Source organism: Cyprinus carpio, chromosome A24 (assembly GCF_018340385.1).
Source record: "Cyprinus carpio isolate SPL01 chromosome A24, ASM1834038v1, whole genome shotgun sequence".
Lineage (NCBI taxonomy): Eukaryota > Metazoa > Chordata > Actinopteri > Cypriniformes > Cyprinidae > Cyprinus > Cyprinus carpio.
In genome coordinates this window covers 22,286,783-22,297,226 of record NC_056595.1, presented here as the reverse complement: position 1 = coordinate 22,297,226, position 10,444 = coordinate 22,286,783, and the positions used below count along the sequence as shown (strand labels likewise).

General features: G+C 34.1%; 1 protein-coding gene across 2 annotated transcripts; it reads left to right on the top strand.

Annotated features, from left to right (window-relative positions):
* Positions 1-819: 819 nt before the first annotated feature.
* Positions 820-10,389, top strand: LOC109092089 (BTB/POZ domain-containing protein KCTD5-like). Of its 2 annotated transcripts, XM_042714717.1 has the most exons (7): positions 820-1,129; positions 3,902-4,010; positions 4,105-4,196; positions 5,393-5,488; positions 5,618-5,728; positions 7,243-7,368; positions 8,749-10,389. In XM_042714717.1, exons 1-7 carry the CDS (start codon positions 926-928, stop codon positions 8,776-8,778), a joined length of 768 nt encoding a protein of 255 aa, XP_042570651.1. In that variant the 5' UTR covers positions 820-925; the 3' UTR covers positions 8,779-10,389. The 2 variants fall into 2 exon arrangements, with proteins under 2 accessions (XP_042570651.1, XP_042570652.1); XM_042714718.1 differs by lacking the exon at positions 5,618-5,728 and having other exon boundaries at positions 825-1,129; positions 8,749-10,387.
* The last annotated feature ends 55 nt before the right edge of the window (positions 10,390-10,444 follow it).

Below are 10,444 nucleotides of genomic sequence, written 5' to 3'. Positions count from 1 at the left end.
GATATTTTGAAAAAATGTTAGTATCCAAAAAGTCGATGGGCTACATTGACTTCCATATAGGAAAAAACATACTATGGAAGTCAATGGTGCCAATCAACTGTTCGGATACTAACATTTTTTTCAAAATATCATCTTTTGTGTTCAACAGAAAAAAAAGAAAAAAAAAAAAAAAAACTCATACAGGTTTGGAACAAATGGAGAGTGAGTAAATGATGACAGAATTTTTATTCTGGATGTGAACTACTCCTTTAATAAATCCGAATCTTGATGTTGAATCGGTTCGTTCGGACGGACGATTCGCTTCAATCTATTCGCAACAGAGTTAAAAATTCACCGCGCGTCGTGTTACTTTAATTTTATTGTGAAATCTCTTGTTTAGGTCTGTGTTTTCACCATTCGGTTTCATAAATTTTGAATATTGTTAATTAAACTAACATTACTTCTGACAACAATATTATTAATATAGCATTTTCTATTTTAATATAAAAAAAAAAAACTTATTTTAATTTGTCGATAATTAACCAAATTAATAAATCCCAATATTGTTAATTATGTTGCTACCGTCTAACAGTTTTACTGTAAACAAAGTTTTTTTTTTTTTTTTTAATCCAGATGAGGGATTCCCAAACACTTTGCTAAACGGTTCGATCGAATCACAAAAAAATTATCGGTTCAAAAAAAAATTCGCTTTCGAATCACTAGAAACAAAAAATAGTAAAAGCTACAGTTGCATACATCTAGATGTCACACAAAACACCACAGCCCGTGTCTTTTCAGTGTCTTGAGCCTAAAAACTTAAAAAAAAAAAAAAAAAAAAAAAAAAAAATACCTTTGAGGGGTGTTCCTCTGCGCCGTCAGTGCGGTGTTGGTTATTGGAGAGGTGCGCGGTCACCGTTACGCATTTCAGCAGAACACCGCACGCAGGATGGCCGAGAGTCACGGCGATATCAGCGGCCAGGACTGTCGGCGACCGTCTCCGGTACAAACCTTTGACCACAGATCCTCCAAGTGGGTCCGTTTGAACGTCGGCGGGACGTATTTTCTGACCACCAGACAGACGCTCTGCCGGGACCCCAAATCATTCCTGTTCCGGCTGTGCCAAGCGGAACCAGACCTCGATTCTGATAAGGTAACTACAGTGTGATTTATTTCATTGAGAGATCATTTCACCAGTTCAACTAAGATAAATAGCCTAGATAAATGCAAGCCAGACCATTTATTTATTTAGTTAATTTATAAGTAATTTATAAAGAATGGCTGTGAAAAGTAGGTTAGAGAGTGCAGAAGTCTCTGAAAGGAGACTGACACACAGCCTCTTTAAAACCTATTTCATTTTAAGCTTAAATAGTATTATAATACTATTATATTGACACCGTTTATACAATTAAATTGTAAGAATATATCATTTTATCTATACAAACCTATTATTACCTATGTAGGATATTGTTATAATTAACATATGAACATTATTATAAAAATGCATCTATAGATTGTAATTTAAAAACAAAAATCTGAACAAATGCTATAATGTAAACAAAGCTGAAAGCTGTACATGAATTGTTTTTTTTTATATACTAAAGGACTATTGATTTTATTATTATGATTCTTTTTTTTTAATTATTCAGAAGACAAAGGATCTGTTTCTTCTCAATTTTGAGGAGTTTCTTTAAAATGGGTCATGAGTATGAAGCTGAATCTGTCTGTTATTTAATATCATTAGTTCATAATCAGTTATATTGTATAGAGTTATTTGTATTGTCTGTGGTAATTTGGGGCTTGTCCAGATGGTTGTTTTTGTCTAGAGTTGTTTTCCTGTCGGATGGACATGAACAAACCCACTTTTACTGTCTGCTCCACCCCTCCTCTCTCAGTCCCAGAACAAGGTCTCTTCTGTTGTTCTCTGTGAGTGTTCATGGCTGGGAAGATATGCAGGGCGGATTGTGGCACCTTGTGTGTCTGTGGCTTCTGGGGTGACCGTGCGATGACATCATCAGCACATCTGCCCCAGTTTTGCCTTGTAATCTGGACACAATCCCGCTTGAGCTAAACCTGAGCAAAACCTGAGCTGTGTCAGAGATCAGGGTGGAAGGGTTACGCTGCACGGGTCAGATCAGGCAAAGATCACTGTCCGAGGTTTCAAGTGTAGAATACGTTCGTGCCTTTAATTGGTTTCAAAAATATTAGAATCTTTTTTGTATCTGTTTTTTTGCTGCCAAAAATGCACTGTGAAGAAAATATTTTGTTAAACTAAAATTTGCACTGGGAAAAATTTTCACTCAGAAATGGTTAAATGACAAAATTAATTACGATTTAACGGCAAGTAACACATTGAAATAAATGTAAAAATTTTAAGTAGGAAAACTGAAATGGTATTTTCTTGTAAAACATATTCCAATAATTTTTATTTACAACTTTGAAAATAATTGGTTACATCTAAATTAATTGGTTTTATGTAAAAATTAGTAGTATTATTTAATATGACCTAATCAACCTGACTACACCTACTCCAAACTGCTTTTTTTTTCAGTGTAAAATCAAGTTACAACTTATGGTTGCAATTTCATTGCACTTTATACAACCTCTGTGAATCACAAAACTGATCAAATAAATCAAAATATTAGTAAAATATCTTTATAAAAATAAATGAAAATTTAAAACTAAGTAGAAACAGCATTATGGTGATACTGAATGAATGAAAATAAATATTTTGTAATATAAAGATGAAATAATTGCCTATATTGTTAAATATCCCATAATTGAGTTTATAATTGAAGCTGAAGTGCTTTTCAAAGTGTTATTTATTTTTATATGTTAAAAGTTTAAATCAGAAAACGGATAAAATATATAAAAAATATTATTTAAACTGAGTAGAAATACCATTATTGTGGCGTGTTAAATGGGTGAAAATTATTTTCTACAGTCTATGAAATCTTATTGCATAATGTTTGAATTTATCATTAATAAGCCAAAGTATTTTTCTTTTTTCTTTTTTTTTTTTTTGTTAAAATACTTTATCTTAGTAATTACCTTCTTATATGCTGAGATATTATAAAGTAGCCTAAATTATTTGTAGTTACCAAAACCTTTCCCTGTTTATTGGTCCAACAATAGTGTGTATTTTGGGGCGGAGCTACGTGTTTGTTCAACCAATGCCAGATTAGGGCGGGGCGTTGTTCGGAAAACTTGTTGGTAACAGTCATTATTTTCTTATTTTGTTTGGAGGTGACAAACACACACTTCCTCTTTAAACCTTAAAACATGAAGAGGAATAAAAGTGCATATTAAAGTGATATCCTTGCACTGTAACAAAAATAAAATTCATTTTTGCCATTTGCACAGCGTGTGGCACATTGTTTTTGGGCTCACACAGCTCCGGCTGTCTCACCTCCTCTCATCTCTCAAATCTCAGGCGGTAATCTCAAAATAACCCTAATCCAGAATAATCCTGCTCTCTAGGGGCTTTAACCCTGTAAAGAGCAGGAGTCTCTAAGGCTCTGGGAAATCACTCCAGGCTGTTTGTGCCCCAGATTTGATAAAAGAGTGATTTCAGCCTCACTCACTGTTCCAGGCTCGGTTTGAATCGTCCTGGTTAAAGGTTGTATGGGCTGTGAGTTCTCACGCATGTGCGTACGTTTATTTTTTAATGACTGTGGCCTGCATGCCATTACAGACAGACGCCGGCTCTCTCACACACACAGCGCATTAATGTTTAAACTCACTTTCCTCTAATGCTTCTCCTCTCTCAGTGTTCGCAGACTCACAGAAAATAAAAACAGACTTGATTTTCACCGTTTCTGTAGCGCTGCTTTTCAAATAGTTGCTAAAGCATTCAGTAGCTGTGATTTTAGGCCATAATACATTAATAACATTTTCTTTCTCTGTCTGTTGGGTTCTACTGTAGGATGAGTCTGGGGCGTATTTGATTGACAGGGATCCCATGTATTTCGGGCCTGTGCTGAATTACCTCAGACATGGGAAGCTGGTCCTCAACAAGAACCTGTCAGAGGAGGGTACGGCTCTTTTTCACAGTCAAACTGACCTGATTGAGACTGTGATTGCAGCTGTGTAGCTTTCATTCTGTTTGCATGTGTGTGTGTGTCTCAGGAGCTCTGGAAGAAGCCGAGTTTTACAACATCACATCATTAATAAAACTCATCAAAGAAAAGATCAGTGAAAGAGAAAGCAAGACGACACACGTAAGGGAACAGGAACACACAGGAATTCACTCTGACACTAACACTGAAATCCTTTACCATTTATTTTTAGATCCTTTTATCAGAGCAGACTTTAAACTGAGATATGCTGCAGGCGATTCACACTGTTATTTTTAGTATTTTTATTTGTATACAGTTTTTATTAGTCTAATGGTTTAGTTAATTTTTTCTTTATTTTAGTTTCGTTTTTAGTCATTTTATTATGTGCTTTTGACATTTCTATTTGTTTTTTCTTAATATTACTATTTATTTTTAATTTTTTTGTTGTTTTTTTTAGATTCAGTTTTAGTTTTTATTTCCATTTAGAAGTTTTAGTGCTGCAGCTTAAAATTATTTCAGTTAGTTGCCAACATTTAGAATTTTTATCTAATAGTTTTTCATCTAATATTTGTGTTTTATTTCATTTCAGCTTTATTTCAATGAACAAAAATGTTTTAATAGTTTTAGTTTTAGTTAATGACTGCAACCCTGGTGATTCATCATAGCAAGACATTGGGACAATAATTACATTAATGTCAAAAGATTTATTCTAGGTTCAGGGAAAGTGAATGTTTTGTGACTGAATTCTGATTGTTTATGCTGCTGGAAACTTTGGCTAACATTGTAAATTATACTTTTACTTCATGGAGCAAAATATGACCCTTATTTAAAAAAAAAGAAAACTGCTTGCAGTAATTTGCAAGAGCAACAACTTGCTCTAACTAAACTGCATTGCATATAAAATGTACAGTGGCCTCAGAGATAACATAAACACTTAAGACACTTAAAAATGTATGATGGAATTAAACATCATGTAGGCTGTGAATGTTTTATGCATAAACATATATCATTATTTTAAAGAAAGCTAAGCATTTATTGTATAATTTCAGAAATTTGTTAGGATGTTAGAACTGAAACTATAAACACACATACACATGTATATATATATATATAGAGAGAGAGAGAGAGAGAGAGTAACAAAACAAGAATATATAGTTCAAAATGAAGATAAAAGTCTGTAAAACATTAATGTGATGAACTACATCTGTGGAAATAAAGTTTCATTCAGGCATAAACAAGCAGTAAGCAAATCCACATTAAATATAAATTAATTTAAATGACATTTTCTTTATTTTAGCATGTAGATAAAGGACAAACAAATGTTTTACATATTTCACCATCCTTGTCTCTGTTTTCAGACTCCAGTCAAGCATGTTTACAGAGTGTTACAGTGTCAAGAGGAAGAACTTACGCAGATGGTCTCGACCATGTCAGACGGATGGAAGTTCGAGCAGGTAAATCAAACCCACCTTTAGTACATTTGTTTATTCACGCTCCACAACAATCAGAATCGCTCCCGCCGGTTCAGTTGACCTGCAGTGTGTGATGCAGGCCCTGCCTTACACTCTGATTGGTTGTTGCAGCTTGTCAGTGTAGGTTATGGGCGGGCCCAGAAGTCAGAGTTTTTCCTGATTGTGTCTCGAGAGGTGAAGGGGGAGGAGTCAAGCCAAACTCACCCCGCCCACAGTGGAGAGGTGTGTCCTACGATCCCCTGTCCTCCCACTAACCAATGCATGCCGTCACAAGTTTGATTTTCATTGCAGTGGTCACAGTGAATGCTGTTGCCTACACAGATGTTGGTGATGCACACGTGTTCTGCATGCTTAAAAGTGTTACTGTGTTCAGGTGTTTTTAACAAGGCCGAGTCTTTGCATGCAAATGCATTCCTGAGCATGTTGACAATTTAAATGTTTTTATTTTTGTTAAAGGGATTGTTCACCTAAAAATGACCATTTCAAAACCTGTACTTTATTATTACGATAATTTGTGCAGTTTTCATACTGTTCACACACAATGAAAGTGAATGGGAATCAATGCCATCGAGCTCCAAAAATGGCACAAATAGCATAATAAAAGTATGAAATCACAATTAAATTACAATCATAAATAGCTCGAGTCACAGTTGTTTTTGTCAGTATTAAAAATATGCCAAATGCTGTTTCTATGAGCAATCATCACTGATGTCAAACCTGCATTTGAAAAAAGCAAACTCCAATGAGATTTGAGGAAACATTTCCAGAGACTTATGACTCATAATCATTGCCATTTCTGGTGGACTGTCACTTTAAAGGAATAGTTCACCTAAAAATGAAAATTTCCTTAAAATGCATTTACTGTCAGGCAATCCAAGATGTAGATGAGTTTGTTTCTTCATCAGAACATTAACACAAATTAAAAATTAAATCACACACCACACCCACACCCAATGGATCCTCTGCAGTGAATGGGTGCTGTCAGAATGAGAGTCCAAACAGCTGATAAAAACATCACAATAATCCACACCACTCCAGTCCATCAGTTAATGTCTTGTGAAGTAAAAAGCTGTGTGTTTATAAGAAACAAACCCATCATTTAACTTTAAAATTTGACTTGAACTTTTTTGGGCCAAATTATGAGTCCATAATCCATACAACACTTCCTTCAGTGAAAAAGTCCATACGCTGTTGTCTTCTCACGGCAAAATCCACCCAAATATTTTTTTAGAACTGTTTTGGCTGTTTTTCCTTGTAAACGGTGTTTGCATATTTCTCTCCTAATTCAGACGAGGCAACTTTTTCACTGGCGAAAGCAATATTATGTATAGAGGACTCATATTTTAGTTGGAAACAACTGTCTAAAGTTAAAACATCATATTGTTGGATTTGTTTCTTTCAAACATGTAGCTTCTTCTTTCAAAAGACGTTAACTGATGGACTGGAGTGATGTGGATTATTGTGATGTTTTTATCAGCTGTTTGGACTCTCATTCTGACGGCACCCATTCACTGCAGAGCATCCATTGGTGAGCAAGTGATGTAATGCGAAATTGCTCCAAATCTGTTCAGATGAAGAAACAAACATTCTGGATGGGCTGGGGGTGATCAAATATTCAGTTTATTTAGATTTTGTGGTGAACTATTCCTTTAGCCATCTATAGTCACTCAATGAGAACAGTTGCTAATCTCTGTCTGTTCCTCTCCATTTCTGTCTCTCATTCGTGTTTTTTGTAGTTGGTCAGTATTGGATCCTCCTATAACTATGGTAATGAAGATCAGGCGGAGTTCTTGTGTGTTGTTTCTAAGGAACTGCACAACCAATCATACAGCAGCAGCACTCAACCCAGTGAGAAAGCCAAGGTAAGCAGCATGTGTGTTTGGTTGTGTTATAAATGCATTACTAGCACACTACTTACAGCGTATTGCACTGTATACATGGAATACTGACTAATACTTATACGCTTATACTAAAACAAGTATGTGAAACAGTATGGTTCTGACCTTATAACATTGGTCACATATCCTTATTACAGTGTGTTGAATTCTGTGAGTGGCATCCACTCATAATTGTATCAATCTCATGCATAAATAAATAAAAAAAAAAAAAAAAAAATAATTCAAATAATAATTTATATTAATTTTAGTAAATTTTATAAAAGTAGGTTGTCCTAGGATTACATGCATAAAAAAAAATACAAAAAAATCCACATATTATGCACAGTATACACTACCGTTCAAAGGTTTGTGGTCTGTATGATTTTTTTAAGAAATGAATACCTTTATTCAGAAAGTATACATTAAGTTGGTCAAAAGCAGCAGTAAAGACATTTATAATGTTACAAAATATTTAAAATAAACAAATGCTGTTCTTTTGAACTTTATATTTATCAAAGAATCTTAAATCTCCAGTTTTTACAAAAAAAATGAAGCAGCATAAATGTTTTCAACATTGATCATAATCAGAAATGTTTCTTGAGGATCAAATCAGCATATGTGACCCTGGAGCAGAAAAGCAGTCTTAAGTCTCTGGGGTATATTTGTAGCAATAGCCAAAAATACATTGTATGGGTCAAAATTATCGATTTTATGCCAAAAATCATTAGGATATTAAGTAAAGATCATGTTCCGTGAAGATATTTGGTAAATTTCCTACTGTTAATATATTAAAACTTAATTTTTGATTAGTAATATGCAGTGAGAACTTCATTTGCACAACGTTAAAGGTGATTTTCTCAATATTTAGATTTTTTTGCACCCTCAGATTCCAGATTTTCAAATAGTTGTATCTCTGCCAAATATTGTCCTATCATAACAAACCATATATCAATGGAAAGCTTATTTATTCGCCTTTCAGATGATGTATAAATATCAATTTCGAAATTGACCCTTATGACTGGATTTTTGTTCCAGGTTCACATATTAGAATGATTTCTGAAGATCATGTGACACTGAAGACTGGAGTATTGATGCTGAAAATTCAGCTTTGATCACAGAAATAAATTACATTTTACAATATATTCACATAGAAAACAGTCATTTTGATCTTTAATAATATTTCACAATATTGCTGATTTTACTGTATTTTTGTTCTTTTGAATGGTAGTGTACATACTACAGTCTTCAGGAATAGTATGTTATTCCAAAAATGGCTGTTGTATTTTAGGGTATTGGTGACAGTAGCTTAGTGCAGATTAGTAATCTTTTGTCATATTATGTAAATCCTCTGCTGTTTTCCCTCAGATTCTACAGGAACGCGGTTCTAGAATATGATTATCTAGAGCTGCCATGTTTTGAGATTCATCAGTTCTTTCTAGAACATTCCATGAGCTTGTTCTCTTCACGCCTCAAGAGCACTGGACACCTGACGCATGCAAGCAGCACAAGAAGAGCACGTCCACTCTGATCCAGTCTTTATGGTGCCTGTTAATCTGAATTTAAACCGGGATGCTTGTTTGTTTTGATCTTCATGGATTCAGAGACTGATTTGGATTCTCTGGTCAGGATCTGGGAAACTGGACCCATGTCAATCTCAGGGATCAAAAGGAAATGGACACGTCGCTTTGAATCGCTGCCCACCTGTTAGCACAATCAGTTCAATGGACATACAGTGGGATCCATAAGTGACAGTACTTAAATTTCATACTTTTCTTTACAAATCTCAGTATTTTGTTTGTCTCCCTTTTTCTTTAATCAGTGACAAACTGACCTGATGCTCTTGTTCTCCTGCACGATTTGCAATGTTTCCAAGAGCATCTTGAGCTTCAGAAGCAGAAGGAAAATCTGGGCGTCTGTACGAAGAGTCACATGATCAATGTCATTTATTTTCTTACATTTGATTAGTCACACAGAACTAGTACATAATATGAAATATGATGTCTTCATTCAACACTTCAAAAAAGAAAATTACTTTTCTAACTTTTTTTTTGTTTAAAGATTTAAATTGTAAAAAATCCCAGATTTTTATTGTGGTCTCAGACTTTTGGAACCCACTGTTTTATGATTTATATACGCGACAATAAGGATTTGGAAAATCAGTACAAATTTTGCAGTAGCACCATGGTTGGGCACAAATTATTATGCAAGATTGTAGAGCTGAGTAATATTTCTTAGTGTTAAGATTTTAGCTACATTAGCGTTCAAAAGTCTGGGGATGGTAAGATTTTTCAATATTTTTGGTAAGCAGTCCCTGCATTAATATAGTAACAGTAATATTGTTAATTATTATTGCAGTTTTCTTTTGTAATATTTTGTAAAATGTAATTTATTCCTGTGACCAAAGCTGAATTTTCAGCATCATTACTTCAGTCTTCAGTGTCACATGATCCTTTTAATATACTGATTTTGCTGCTCAAGCAAATAAAAGTATTATTTTCATGCAAAAAAAAAAAAAAAAAAAAAATCTTACTAAGCCCAAACTTTTGAAGGATAGTATATATCTACAACACATTTTACTGGAAACCTGTATGTTTTTTTTTTAACTCCTTTTAAAAAATGATTGCTTTTGCACTACTGCTATTATTATTATTATCAATGCAATATTTTCGAGGTATCAGTGAACTGCTGTTAAGAAATGTGTTAGTGTATCTTATTACTGAACCCTTGGCTGGATCTTAAAGGGAAGGAGCTTTTCTGTCTGTCCACCAAGAGGAGAGACAGGATACGTGAAGCATTTAAATGACACCTTGCCTTTCCTGATCATGCACATTTTGATATGTATTATAAGGACACAGTGTATGCGTTTGTATGTCATTTTGAAAATGCTAACATCTAAACTTGTACTGCAAAATCACGTCACACTGAAGTAGCTGAATGTAGCAACACTCATCCGCACACTTTTAAGATACAAATGCATTTTTAACAAATAGTCATGTGTCTGTGTGTTTTTGCTGCTATCGTGGAAAAATAAAAAAATAATTAATTAATAAAACAAAAATTA